This window comes from Gekko japonicus, unplaced genomic scaffold (assembly GCF_001447785.1).
Source record: "Gekko japonicus isolate JY-2015 unplaced genomic scaffold, Gekko_japonicus_V1.1 scaffold1391, whole genome shotgun sequence".
Lineage (NCBI taxonomy): Eukaryota > Metazoa > Chordata > Lepidosauria > Squamata > Gekkonidae > Gekko > Gekko japonicus.
Genome location: NW_015168692.1, coordinates 540,472 through 550,637, shown reverse-complemented (window position 1 = coordinate 550,637; position 10,166 = coordinate 540,472). Strand labels below are relative to the sequence as shown.

Genomic DNA, 10,166 nt, shown 5'->3' with positions numbered 1-10,166 from the left:
GGTTTTGAATACGTTTTGAGTGTTCACTACTGCAATAAAGCTGAATCACTGAGCTGAAACCACTCTCCAAGTCTTTGTTAGTCCGATCTAACAAGAAGTCCCTCCCTTCCCCAAACACCACCCTCTTTAGACTCCACCCTAAAAATCTCCAGGTAGTTGTCATCCAGGAGCTGGCAAGCCTAAGGAAGGTTCCACTCACATTTTGGCAGCTACAGCTAGGATGAGACCAGTGTTCCCCCTAAGCTGAGTTAGTGTGAGCTAGCTCACCATTTTTTAGCCTCTGGCTCACAGATTTTTGTCTTGGCTCAGGAAGGAGGGCTCCAGAGCAAACTAATTTATGCAGTCGCCAAATCACCGGCTCATAACTTTAATGCCAGTAGCTCACAAAGTGGAATTTTTGCTCACAAGACTCCACAGTTTAGAGGGTGCATTGGATGAGACCCACCCCCTGTCGAGGTTTGCGCGGTGCTAGCCCACTGCAGGTTGCGAGTGGTGTGAGAGAGTATCAAAGAAGACGTAAGTCTTCTAGGCTTGGTGTAAAACTATATACAGTTTATTTGCACGAGCCTCCACCAATATATTGTCCAGGACGACAAAATGCTCACGCAGACGCCAGGCTTCCATCAGGAAGGATGGCACATTGTACAGCATCACATATATGCAAGCATTGTCCAATCAGGACCCAATGCTGAGTCACTGTTAATTAGCTCTGCCCTCAACTAGACAGAACCGGTTGGAGCCAGCTCTACTGACACTCTGAGCTGTCAGCTCCTGTCTAACAGATTGATATGATCTTACAGCCAGACTTATAGAACACGTGGATGTTGACAACCCCTTCTTCCTGCTCATGTAGGTAGCCCCAGGCTGGCTTCTGGAGTACAGCTTTTCTTGCTTTCCGGGTGCTTGTTTCTTTGGATGACAACCTTGCCCCGAGCAGACAGAATAAGACCGTGTGGCTGCAGGACAGCAAGTTTTTTTAAAAAACAATTTTTATTAGGATATATCAATAAGTCAAGTTATACATCACCTTACAAACGATCATATATCATTTTCTCCTAATTTCCCACCCCTTCTGACTTCCCGCAGTGCTCCAACCTCCAGCCCAAATCTTTTGTTCCCCTCTTTCCCACTTATTCTTTGATCAAACTCTACAGGTAACATATCTTTTAACTAAACTTCTTATAAATTTAAACTTATTCGCGCAGGACAGCAAGTTTTGTTCGTCACCCCCTCCGAGGGTCGCTTCCCCTTTAAATCCTCTCTTTCCGCCTCTCACCCATTCCAGGCACGCAAGTCTGAGCAAGAAGAGACGTTAGCGCAAAGTACGGAGAACCTCAGCCGGATGAATGTGGCACTTAAAGAAAAGTACAGCCGGATCGAGGAGCTGGAGAAGCGAGTCCAGAGGATGGAAGAGGTAAGTCTGACCTGGTTTGCATGCCGCAGGCTTTGCCTCCCCCAAAATGGCTGTTTGTTACCGTAATGATGATTTTTTGATTTAAAAAGCATTGAAAACATGACGTTGCCTTATACTGAATTGGACCATCAGTTTATCAAGGTCAGTCTTGTCTACTCAGACCGGCAGTGGCTCTCCAGAGTCTCAGGTAGAGAGAGGTCTTTCACATCACCTACTGTCTGATCCTTTTTTTAACTGGAGGTGCCGGAGATTAAACCTGGGGTCTTCTGCATGCCAAGCAGAAGCTCTTCCATGGAGCCAAACAATCAGCTCGATATAGTCACAGATGAACTCACACATGAGACTATTGGAGACCGACTGGTGATGAAGGTGCATAGAAAGTTTATATAGATATAATGGTGAATATATACACAGAGATATACAGGCTATCATACAGCATACCGTGCCTTAGCTTGAGAGACTAAGTCCCCACCTAGCTTATCAAGCTGATAGCTAATATACTAAACCCAGCCAATCACTAACAAGGTGAATTAATTACCTACTCTAACAATGCCTGATAGAGAACACCTGCTAGTATAACACCTGGCTGTAATCACTTAATCACTAGCATGACAGCTAGGACTGTCAAACAGATCAAACTGATCTAGTAACTGCTTGCTACCTCTATCACCTAGACATATATCTCAATAGAGACTGCCTTATACTGCATCAGACCCTCGGTCCATCAAAGTCAGTATTGCCTACCCAGACTGGCAGCAGCTCTCCAGGGTCGCAGGCTGAGGTTCTTTCACACCACCTACCGCCTAGTCCTTTTTAACTGGAGATGCTGGGGATTGAACCTGGGACCTTTTGCCTGCCAAGCTTGATGCTCTGCCACTGGGCCACAGCCCCTCCCCAAACGATGGAGCGGGTCGCTTGTGAGTTGCCTTGAGGAGAACTCGGGAGAGCTGCCCCATGTGGTCTTGGGAAGTGCTGTCAAGTCACAGCCGATTTATGGTGACCCCTGTAAGGTTTCCAAGGCAAGGGACGTTCAGGGGTGGTCTGCCATTGCCTGCCTCCGCGTAGCAACCATGAACTTCTTCGATGGTCTCCAGTCTAAGTCACTGATCAGGGCTGACCCTGCTTACTTCCGAGATCTGATGGGAGCAGGCTAGCCTGGGCTACCCAGGTCAGGGCGTGATGAGCAGCGGTAGTTTTCCATGGTCTGCGTCTGCGGAGCAGCCTTGAACTTCCTCAGGTGTCTCCTGTCCAAGTACTAACCGGGCCGACCTTGCTTAGCTTCTGAGCTTCAATGCGATCGGGCTGTCCGGGTCCGGACCATCTAGGTCAAAATGGTGGTATGGAGATTCCTCAAATGTATAAAATTACTGGCTGCAGAATGTAGCTTTCTAAGACTTTCGGCTTCCTTATTTTATATAAAACCCCCACGTTTCGAGCCTTTCTGGTGGCAAAGATATGCTTTAAACTGTGCTGGCAAAGTCTTGTAAAATTCTTAGTGGTTAAGTGCGCGGACTCTAATCTGGGGGAACATTCCCCACGCCTCCACTTGCACCTGGCTGGATGAACATGGGCAAGCCGTAGTTCTGATAAGAGCTGTCCTTGAAAAAGAGCCGTTTCTGTCAGAGCTCTCTCAGCCCCACCTACCTCACAAGGTGTCTATTGGGGGGAGGGGAGGGGAAAGGAGTTTGTAAGCCACTCTGAGACTCCTTTGGGTAGTGAAGGGCGGGGTATAAATCCAATCTCTTCTTCTTCTTCTTCCTGTACTGTTGAAATAATGTTTGGGACTGAGGCTTCGGTGTCCCTTATAACTACTTGCCCATCCCTATTAATAGCAAAAGAACTTGTAGGGAGGGCAATTTTGAAGTGATTCTCCCTATTAATAGCAAACGAACTTGTAGGGGAGGGCAATTTTAAAGTGATTTTATTTATTTATTTATTTATTTATTTATTTATTTATCATATTTGTATCCTGTTCATCCTGCGAGCGGGTTCAAGGCGGGTCACATCTTTCAACAATTACAATAAAGTTTAAAAGCACAATATAAACATTAAAAAAAACAGTTATAGCTACTGGTGAAAGTTCTGATCCATTAATACAGATGGATATGGCCGGTTGCCGATCGATGGATGGCTGGCAGGTGGGAGACAGCAACCTCGTGGAGGCCGTATGTGGATGCCCGCTGTCTCAACCAAAAGTTTGACAGAACAGCTCTGTCTTGCAGGGGCACCACAGACTGTTCCCCAGTGCCCCCTGACACCTGCAAGGGTCCAGATTAGGGATGGGCACGAACCAAAAAAAAGGGAGGTTCGTGAGTTTCACAAACCATGAACTTCTACAAATGTTTCCATTTTACAAACCAGTCCGTGTTTTCTGAGGTTCATGATGGGGGGGCTTACAAAAGCCATTTAAAGGGAATACATCCCTTTAAATGGCTTTTGCAAGCCCACCACCACTGTGGTGATGCCATGCAGAAGTCAACTCAAAAGGCATTTAGATGCCTTCTGAGCTCTCTCACATCGCGCTGCCCGGGCGGCATGATGCGGAAGTGGACTCATAAGGCATTTAAATGCCTTCTGAGTTGACTTCCATGGACTGCTCATGGACCAAACAAACCCCCAGAAAACTCTGGGCGGCCTGTGGAAAGTGGGAGGGCACAGACAGGGCAAACGAACCAGGTCCCGGTCCGTGGAAAAATTTGGTCCGTGGTGTGGTTCGTGCCCATCCCTACTCCAGATGCATCTCTAACTTTGTACCCAAGAGCAGATATACCATGTTTTTTAATCAAAGGGGAGCCAAATAACCACTGTGAAGTTGCACGCATAGAATTATTCCCTATTGGCATAGCAGACTATATCAGATTTGTCCATCCAGTGGCAGGATTTGTTTTCAGCTAGTCTGATGATGATTTTTTCAAGCCATCCGCCTGCTCAGGAGACTTACCTGCCTTAGTGACTCTATGGGGTTGGTGCCAAGGCTTTGGTTTTACCATTGATGGAGTTTTCCTCTGCCGCAAGGAACCTTTTGCAGGTGGAAGCATCATGTTGTGTCCACGTTGTGGTCCTCACAATGGCAGAAGGCCCCACCATTAGTGGAATGGAATTTTTGGAGTTATCCCATAGTGGAAAGTTGCAGACAGTTGCATTGCGACTTTGGATATTCACAGGATCTTCTACATATGAGGATCCCATGTAGTGCATCAGATCTTTGGTCCATCAGGGTCAGTATGGTCGACTCCGAATGGCAGCAGCTCTCCAGGATCTCAGGAAGAGGTCTTTCATATAACTTACTTCTTGATCTTTTTAAAACGTGAGATGCCACAGGTCGAACCTGGGGCCTTCTGCAGCCGAAACGATGCTCTGTCACTGAGCCCGGGGACTTTCTGCGTGCGTACGCGAGCTCAGTCAAAATGGGTTGTGTTGAAGCGGAGGCAGAGAGCCCGTTCCGTTTTGTAAAGTGGGTGTACATAGAGAATCTTAAAAAAAGAAAATGCTGATCATTTTATTGGTTGGCCGAAAGACAGCGAAATACAAGAAAGAAGCCAGTTGATGACAGCTTTGGCACACTTGGCTTACGAACACCTATGCTTTCTGTTCCTGTTCGTCACCATTCCAGCAGGCCGATAAACAAATTTTTTCATTCCCCCTTCCCCCAAAACCCTTCCAGCGTTCTCGCCCGATTCACAAGTACTTGCAGTGAACAAACACCACCTCCGTTATAGTAAATAGTGATTAGCAATTGAGAAGTTTATCACAGTGAATGCTTTACTTAAAATTAAAGCGTCGCCATCTGTTCTGTGATAACATGGAAGGCAGGAGGATCACATTCCATTAATAGCGGCTCAGTCAAAGAGTCAGATTGAGAAGGCTTTTTTACATGACTGGAGGAAAAGGGTGTTTTGCTGTACCCCTGGACCAGCTTGGTCTTGCTTTCATTTCACTTTTTATTTTAGTTCAAAATGTTCCATCCCCTGCATTCTCTTATCAAATTTGGTCCCTGTGGCTACTGATAGTTCTGCAGTTATCACGCCATAGGAATGTCTAATATAGGGGTCCCCAACGTGGTGCCCTGGGGCACCGTGCTGCCCGCCAACACCTTCCCTGGTACCTGCCAAGTGTTTCCAGAAAGTGGGTGGAGCCAAGTGGGGCTCTTGCCCAGCACAGCTTCTGATAGGCCACTTGAGAGCTGGTTGCCTGTGTAGATTAAAATAATGTTGATGTGGTGGCAGCAGCTGCCACCAGCATGGGTTATAGTCTGTCTTTCGCTTCTCTTTGGTATAGTGGTTTGGTGACGTGGTTAAGTGTGCAGACTCTAATCTGGGAGAACCGGGTTTGATTCCCCACTCCTCCACTTGCAGCTGCTGGATGACCTTGGGAAAGCCATAGTTCTGTCAGAGCTGTTCTTGAAAAAGAGCAGTTTCTGTCACTCAGCCCCACCTGCCTCACAGGGTGCCTGTTGTGGGGAGGGGAAGGGAAAGGAGTTTGTGAGCTGCTCTGAGACTCCTTTGGGTAGTGAAGGGCGGGGTATAAATCCAATCTCCTCCTCCTTCTCCTCCTCCTTCTTTTCCAATGCATTTTAAAATTAGCCCTCTTTCTCCCTGCTCTTGGACTTTCTCTGGGAGTGTGTATGGTTCTGCCTTGTGTGGCAGCCATTTTGTAGTTTCGCCCACCACCCTGTGTCAGAATTCCAAAGATGCCCACAAAATGAAAAAGGTTGGGGACTCCTGGTCGAATAAAACACAATTTTAAAGAACCAGCAAAAAAATCTTTAATGATCATTAAAATAGTTGAGCAAAGTTTGAGTCCAGTGGCACCTTTAAGACCAACCAAGCTGAATCCTGGGTTTATACCCAAAATTAAACTTCGTTGGTCTTAAAGGTGCCACTGGACTCAAACTTTGTTCTGTTGCTTCAGACCAACTCAGCTCCCCACCTGAAAGTCAGTCTTATTTATTTAGAAGAAGAAGAGATTGGATTTATACCCCGCCCTTAACTCGGAGTCTTAGAGAGGCTTACAATCATCTTCCCTTCCTCTCCCCACACCAGACACCCTGTGAGGTAGGTGGGGCTGAGAGAGCTCTGTGAGAACAGCTCTTGAGAGAACTTTGACTGGCCCAAGGTCACCCAGCTAGCTGCATGTGGAGGACTGGGGAATCAAACCCGGTTCTCCAGATTACAGTCCGCCATTCTTAACCACTACATTTATGCTATATTTTTCTCCCTAGTGGGAACTCAAAGCAGCTTATAACATTGTTCTTTTACCTTGTGCACTAGTTTACGCTGAGTAACCGACTGGCCCAAGGTCACCCGGTGTGACTTTCTGGCAAAGTAGGGATTTGGACGCAAGTCTCCTAGATCCGAGCCTGTCTAATCTCAACACCAGGTGTCCCAGGGGCCCCCAGTGTGGCTCTGTGGCATTCACTGGCACATTTCCTGGTGCCGGCCAAGTGTTTTTAGAAAGTGGGTGAGGCCACGTGGGGCTCCTGCCAAGCCAGGCTTCAGATTGGCCATTGGAGATTTGATTGGCTGTGCAGATTTCAAAATAGGTTGGCCACAGAAAGAGGGTATGCACATTTTGTGGACATCCGGCTGTCCTCAACCAGGGCCAGGGCCTTTTCAGTCTGGGCCCCAACCTTGTGGAACTTTCTGCCAAATTCCATCAGGACCCTGTGGGGTCTGATGCAGTTCCGCAGGGCCTGCAAAGGCAGAGATGTTCCGCCAGGCTTTTGGCTGAGGGCAGCGATGGTTCCATCTTGGCTGACACCCTTGTCTGTCCTCTGCTCTTTACGTCTACCTCACCAGTCAATCCTAAAGGAAATCTGCCCTGACTGTGCCCTGGAAGGCCAGACAGTGAAGCTGAAGCTCAAATACTTTGGCCACCCAATGAGAAGGGAGCACTCACTGGAGAAGACCCTGATGCTGGGAAAGAATGAAGGTCAAAGAAGACGGGGACGGCAAAGGATGAGATGGTTAGACAGTGTCATGGATGCAATGAACATGGAATTAAGCAAACTCCGGAGCACGACGGAATACAGGAGGGCCTGGCGTGATGTGGTCCATGGGGTTGCGAAGAGTCGGACTCGACTGTGCGACTGAACAACAACAACAACAACCCCCTCTTTCCCCCTGTCCGTAAAGTAGCTGGCAGTGGGATCTGGAATGGGGATTGGTTATTCACCATCTGATTGTCTTTAATGTTCTACTAATGTTTTAACTGATTTTATCTTGTTCTGTCTGTGGCTGTACATTGCCCAGAGCCCTGCAGGGACAAAGTGAGCAGTGGCTCACAAAAGCTCCTAACCTGCCACAAATTTTGTTAGTCTTTAAGGTGCTCTTGGACCCTTGCTCTTGTCTACTGCTACAGACACACTAATTTGGGCTGCAGATCTTAATCTGTATCAAAGACAGCTCTGTTCCGAGCGAGGGCAATGACCACTGTTGCTGTTTCCTAGGAAAAGAAGACACTGAAAGAGAAGCAACGGTTATTAAAAGGGAAGCTGCAACAAATGATGTTGAAAGCAGAAGACACTAACAGGTTTGCCCAACTTTTTGTGTTCAGTTGTGAGACTGCTTTTAAATCAGAAAGGACAATCCAATCTGTATACTATAGAACATTTTATTTTGTATATGGGAGAGCATAATAAATGCTTAGTCAAGCACGGAGAACCAAAGAGGGGTCCGGGGTACCCAATGTTCATTTTAGGAGAACCTACTGACCAATTGTAGGGGCCATGGTGGCTCAGAGGTTAAGACGCTGAGCTGCAGACTGGAAGGTCTGTAGTTAGGCAGTTCGAGACCTGAGTGCCGCGTGACACTCCCGTCTCTGGCCCCAGCTCTTGTCAGCCTAGCAGTTCGAAAGCCAGAAATTGCAAGTAGATAAATAGGTACCACATCGGTGGGAAGGTAACAGCGTTCCGTGCGCCTTGGTGTTTAGTCATGCCAGCCACATGACCACGGAAAAAATCTTCGGACAGCGCTGGCTCTTTGGCTTGGAAACGGAGTTGAGCACCGCCCCCTACAGTTGGATTTGACTGGCTTTTGAGCCAGGGAAACCTTTACTTACTGACCAATTGTACTCTTGGCTATTAAGAAGGGGGTGAATTTATCTGTAATCGTTATGCGGATTCTTAAGCTCAAGGCAGGTCGGAGGCCCCTGACCCCATAATGCTTCCTTTGTTCTTCTTCTCCTCACAGCTGCGTCAAAGTTCAGACAGAGATCTCTACTCTCCAGGAGCAAATAAGTCATCTGGACCACGTGATCCATTCTCAGCATCAAAACTTGCACGCTTTGATCCATCAGGTGAGCTTGTCCAATGAGGGCTCTCGCTGCACGATCTTCAGCTTTCCCTGTTTACCAGAGCCAGAGTCCCCAACCTTGATGAGCCTGTGGGGCACCCTTGGGATTCTGACAGAATGTGTTGGGTGCAGCCACAAAATGGGTGCCACAGAATGGCTGCCATGGGAGGCAGAGCCAGCTACAAAATGGCTGCCCCAGCTTACCTTCAGTCACACAGTGAAGATCCCTGTGGTGTGGTGGCAGGTGCTGAGAAAGCAACGTTTTTAGATCTCTCTACAGCCAATCAAATCTCCAGTTGTTAAGGCAGTTACTTAGCAAAGAGTCAGAGAGTGATTTCAGCAAAAGATCAGCTTTATTCAGCAACTCGTAACTCAACTCCAAACAGATCAACATGAATAGCCAGAACAGCTTTTGCATTGAAGCTGTTCTGCTTTTAAACCCTCCCGGCTAATGTAGCCACGCCTACTATACAAATTCCAACCAATAAGGTTATACGGATAAGGACCAATCACAAGAGTTCCCTCTCATGGAACTGGCTGTTGGTGATTGGTTGGCTCTTTCTGGGCTACCAATTACAATTGAAGGATTAGGATCCTAGCCCAGGATGTAAGCTTCACATGGTGATTCAATGAGTGAGTTCACATACATACAGTGTCCGATTGAATACACCACACCAGTGACCAATCAGAAGCCTTGCAGGGCGAAAGCCCCGCCCACTTTCTAAAAACACTTGTTGGGCAACAGGAAAGGTGTCGGTGGGCACAGTGTTGTCTACGGACACCACATTGTAGACTCCAGTACCTGCCCCTGGTACGTTACTGCCCTTACTTCTGACTTTTGGAGGATGTCCTGTTAGAACTTGTGAGTTACGAGACCTGTCCTTCTTCAGCTCAGCTCAAATTCTTTAGGATCTCAAGAGAGAGAGAGCCAGTTTGGTGCAGTGGTTAAGAGCGGCAGACTCTGATCTGGAGAACTGGGCTTGATTCCCCACTCCTCCTCCACATGCAGCTGCTGGGGTGACCTTGGGCCAGTCACAGTTCTCTCAGAGCTCTCTTGGCCCCACCTGCCTCACAGGCAGTGTTCCCTCTAAGCTGAGTCAGTGTGAGCTAGCTCAGTTTTTTAGCCTCTGGCTCACTCACTTTTGTCTCAGCTCAGGAAGGAGGGCTCCAGAGGTAAACTAATTTATGCAGTAGCCAAATCGCTCGCTCACAACTTTCATGCCAGGAGCTCACAAAGTAGAATTCTTGCTCACAAGACTCCACAGCTTAAAAGGAGCATTGGTGGGGCCCCTCCCCTCCCCAAACCCCGCCCTCTCCCGTATCCACCCCCAAAGGTTGCCTGGCAACCCTCCCTCCTCCCCTCCCCTCCCTCCCTCCTGAGTTTCCCTTCATTTCTTTTTGTTCCCCCCTCTGTGATTCCTTTGCAAAGTGAGGAGGTAAATAACTGTGTTTCTTTCTGC

At 47.8% G+C, this 10,166-nt stretch overlaps 1 protein-coding gene across 1 annotated transcript in view; it reads left to right on the top strand.

The window, feature by feature from the left end:
* Nucleotides 1-1,285: 1,285 nt before the first annotated feature.
* Nucleotides 1,286-10,166, top strand: part of CCDC68 (coiled-coil domain containing 68) — a gene marked incomplete at its 5' end in the record, with an annotated part of 15,734 nt that continues 6,853 nt past the window's right edge. The window contains 3 exons of the mRNA XM_015415463.1: nucleotides 1,286-1,414; nucleotides 7,863-7,945; nucleotides 8,605-8,710. Coding sequence (XP_015270949.1) covers nucleotides 1,286-1,414; nucleotides 7,863-7,945; nucleotides 8,605-8,710 — 318 coding nt within the window. The remainder of the gene's footprint in view (nucleotides 1,415-7,862; nucleotides 7,946-8,604; nucleotides 8,711-10,166) is intronic.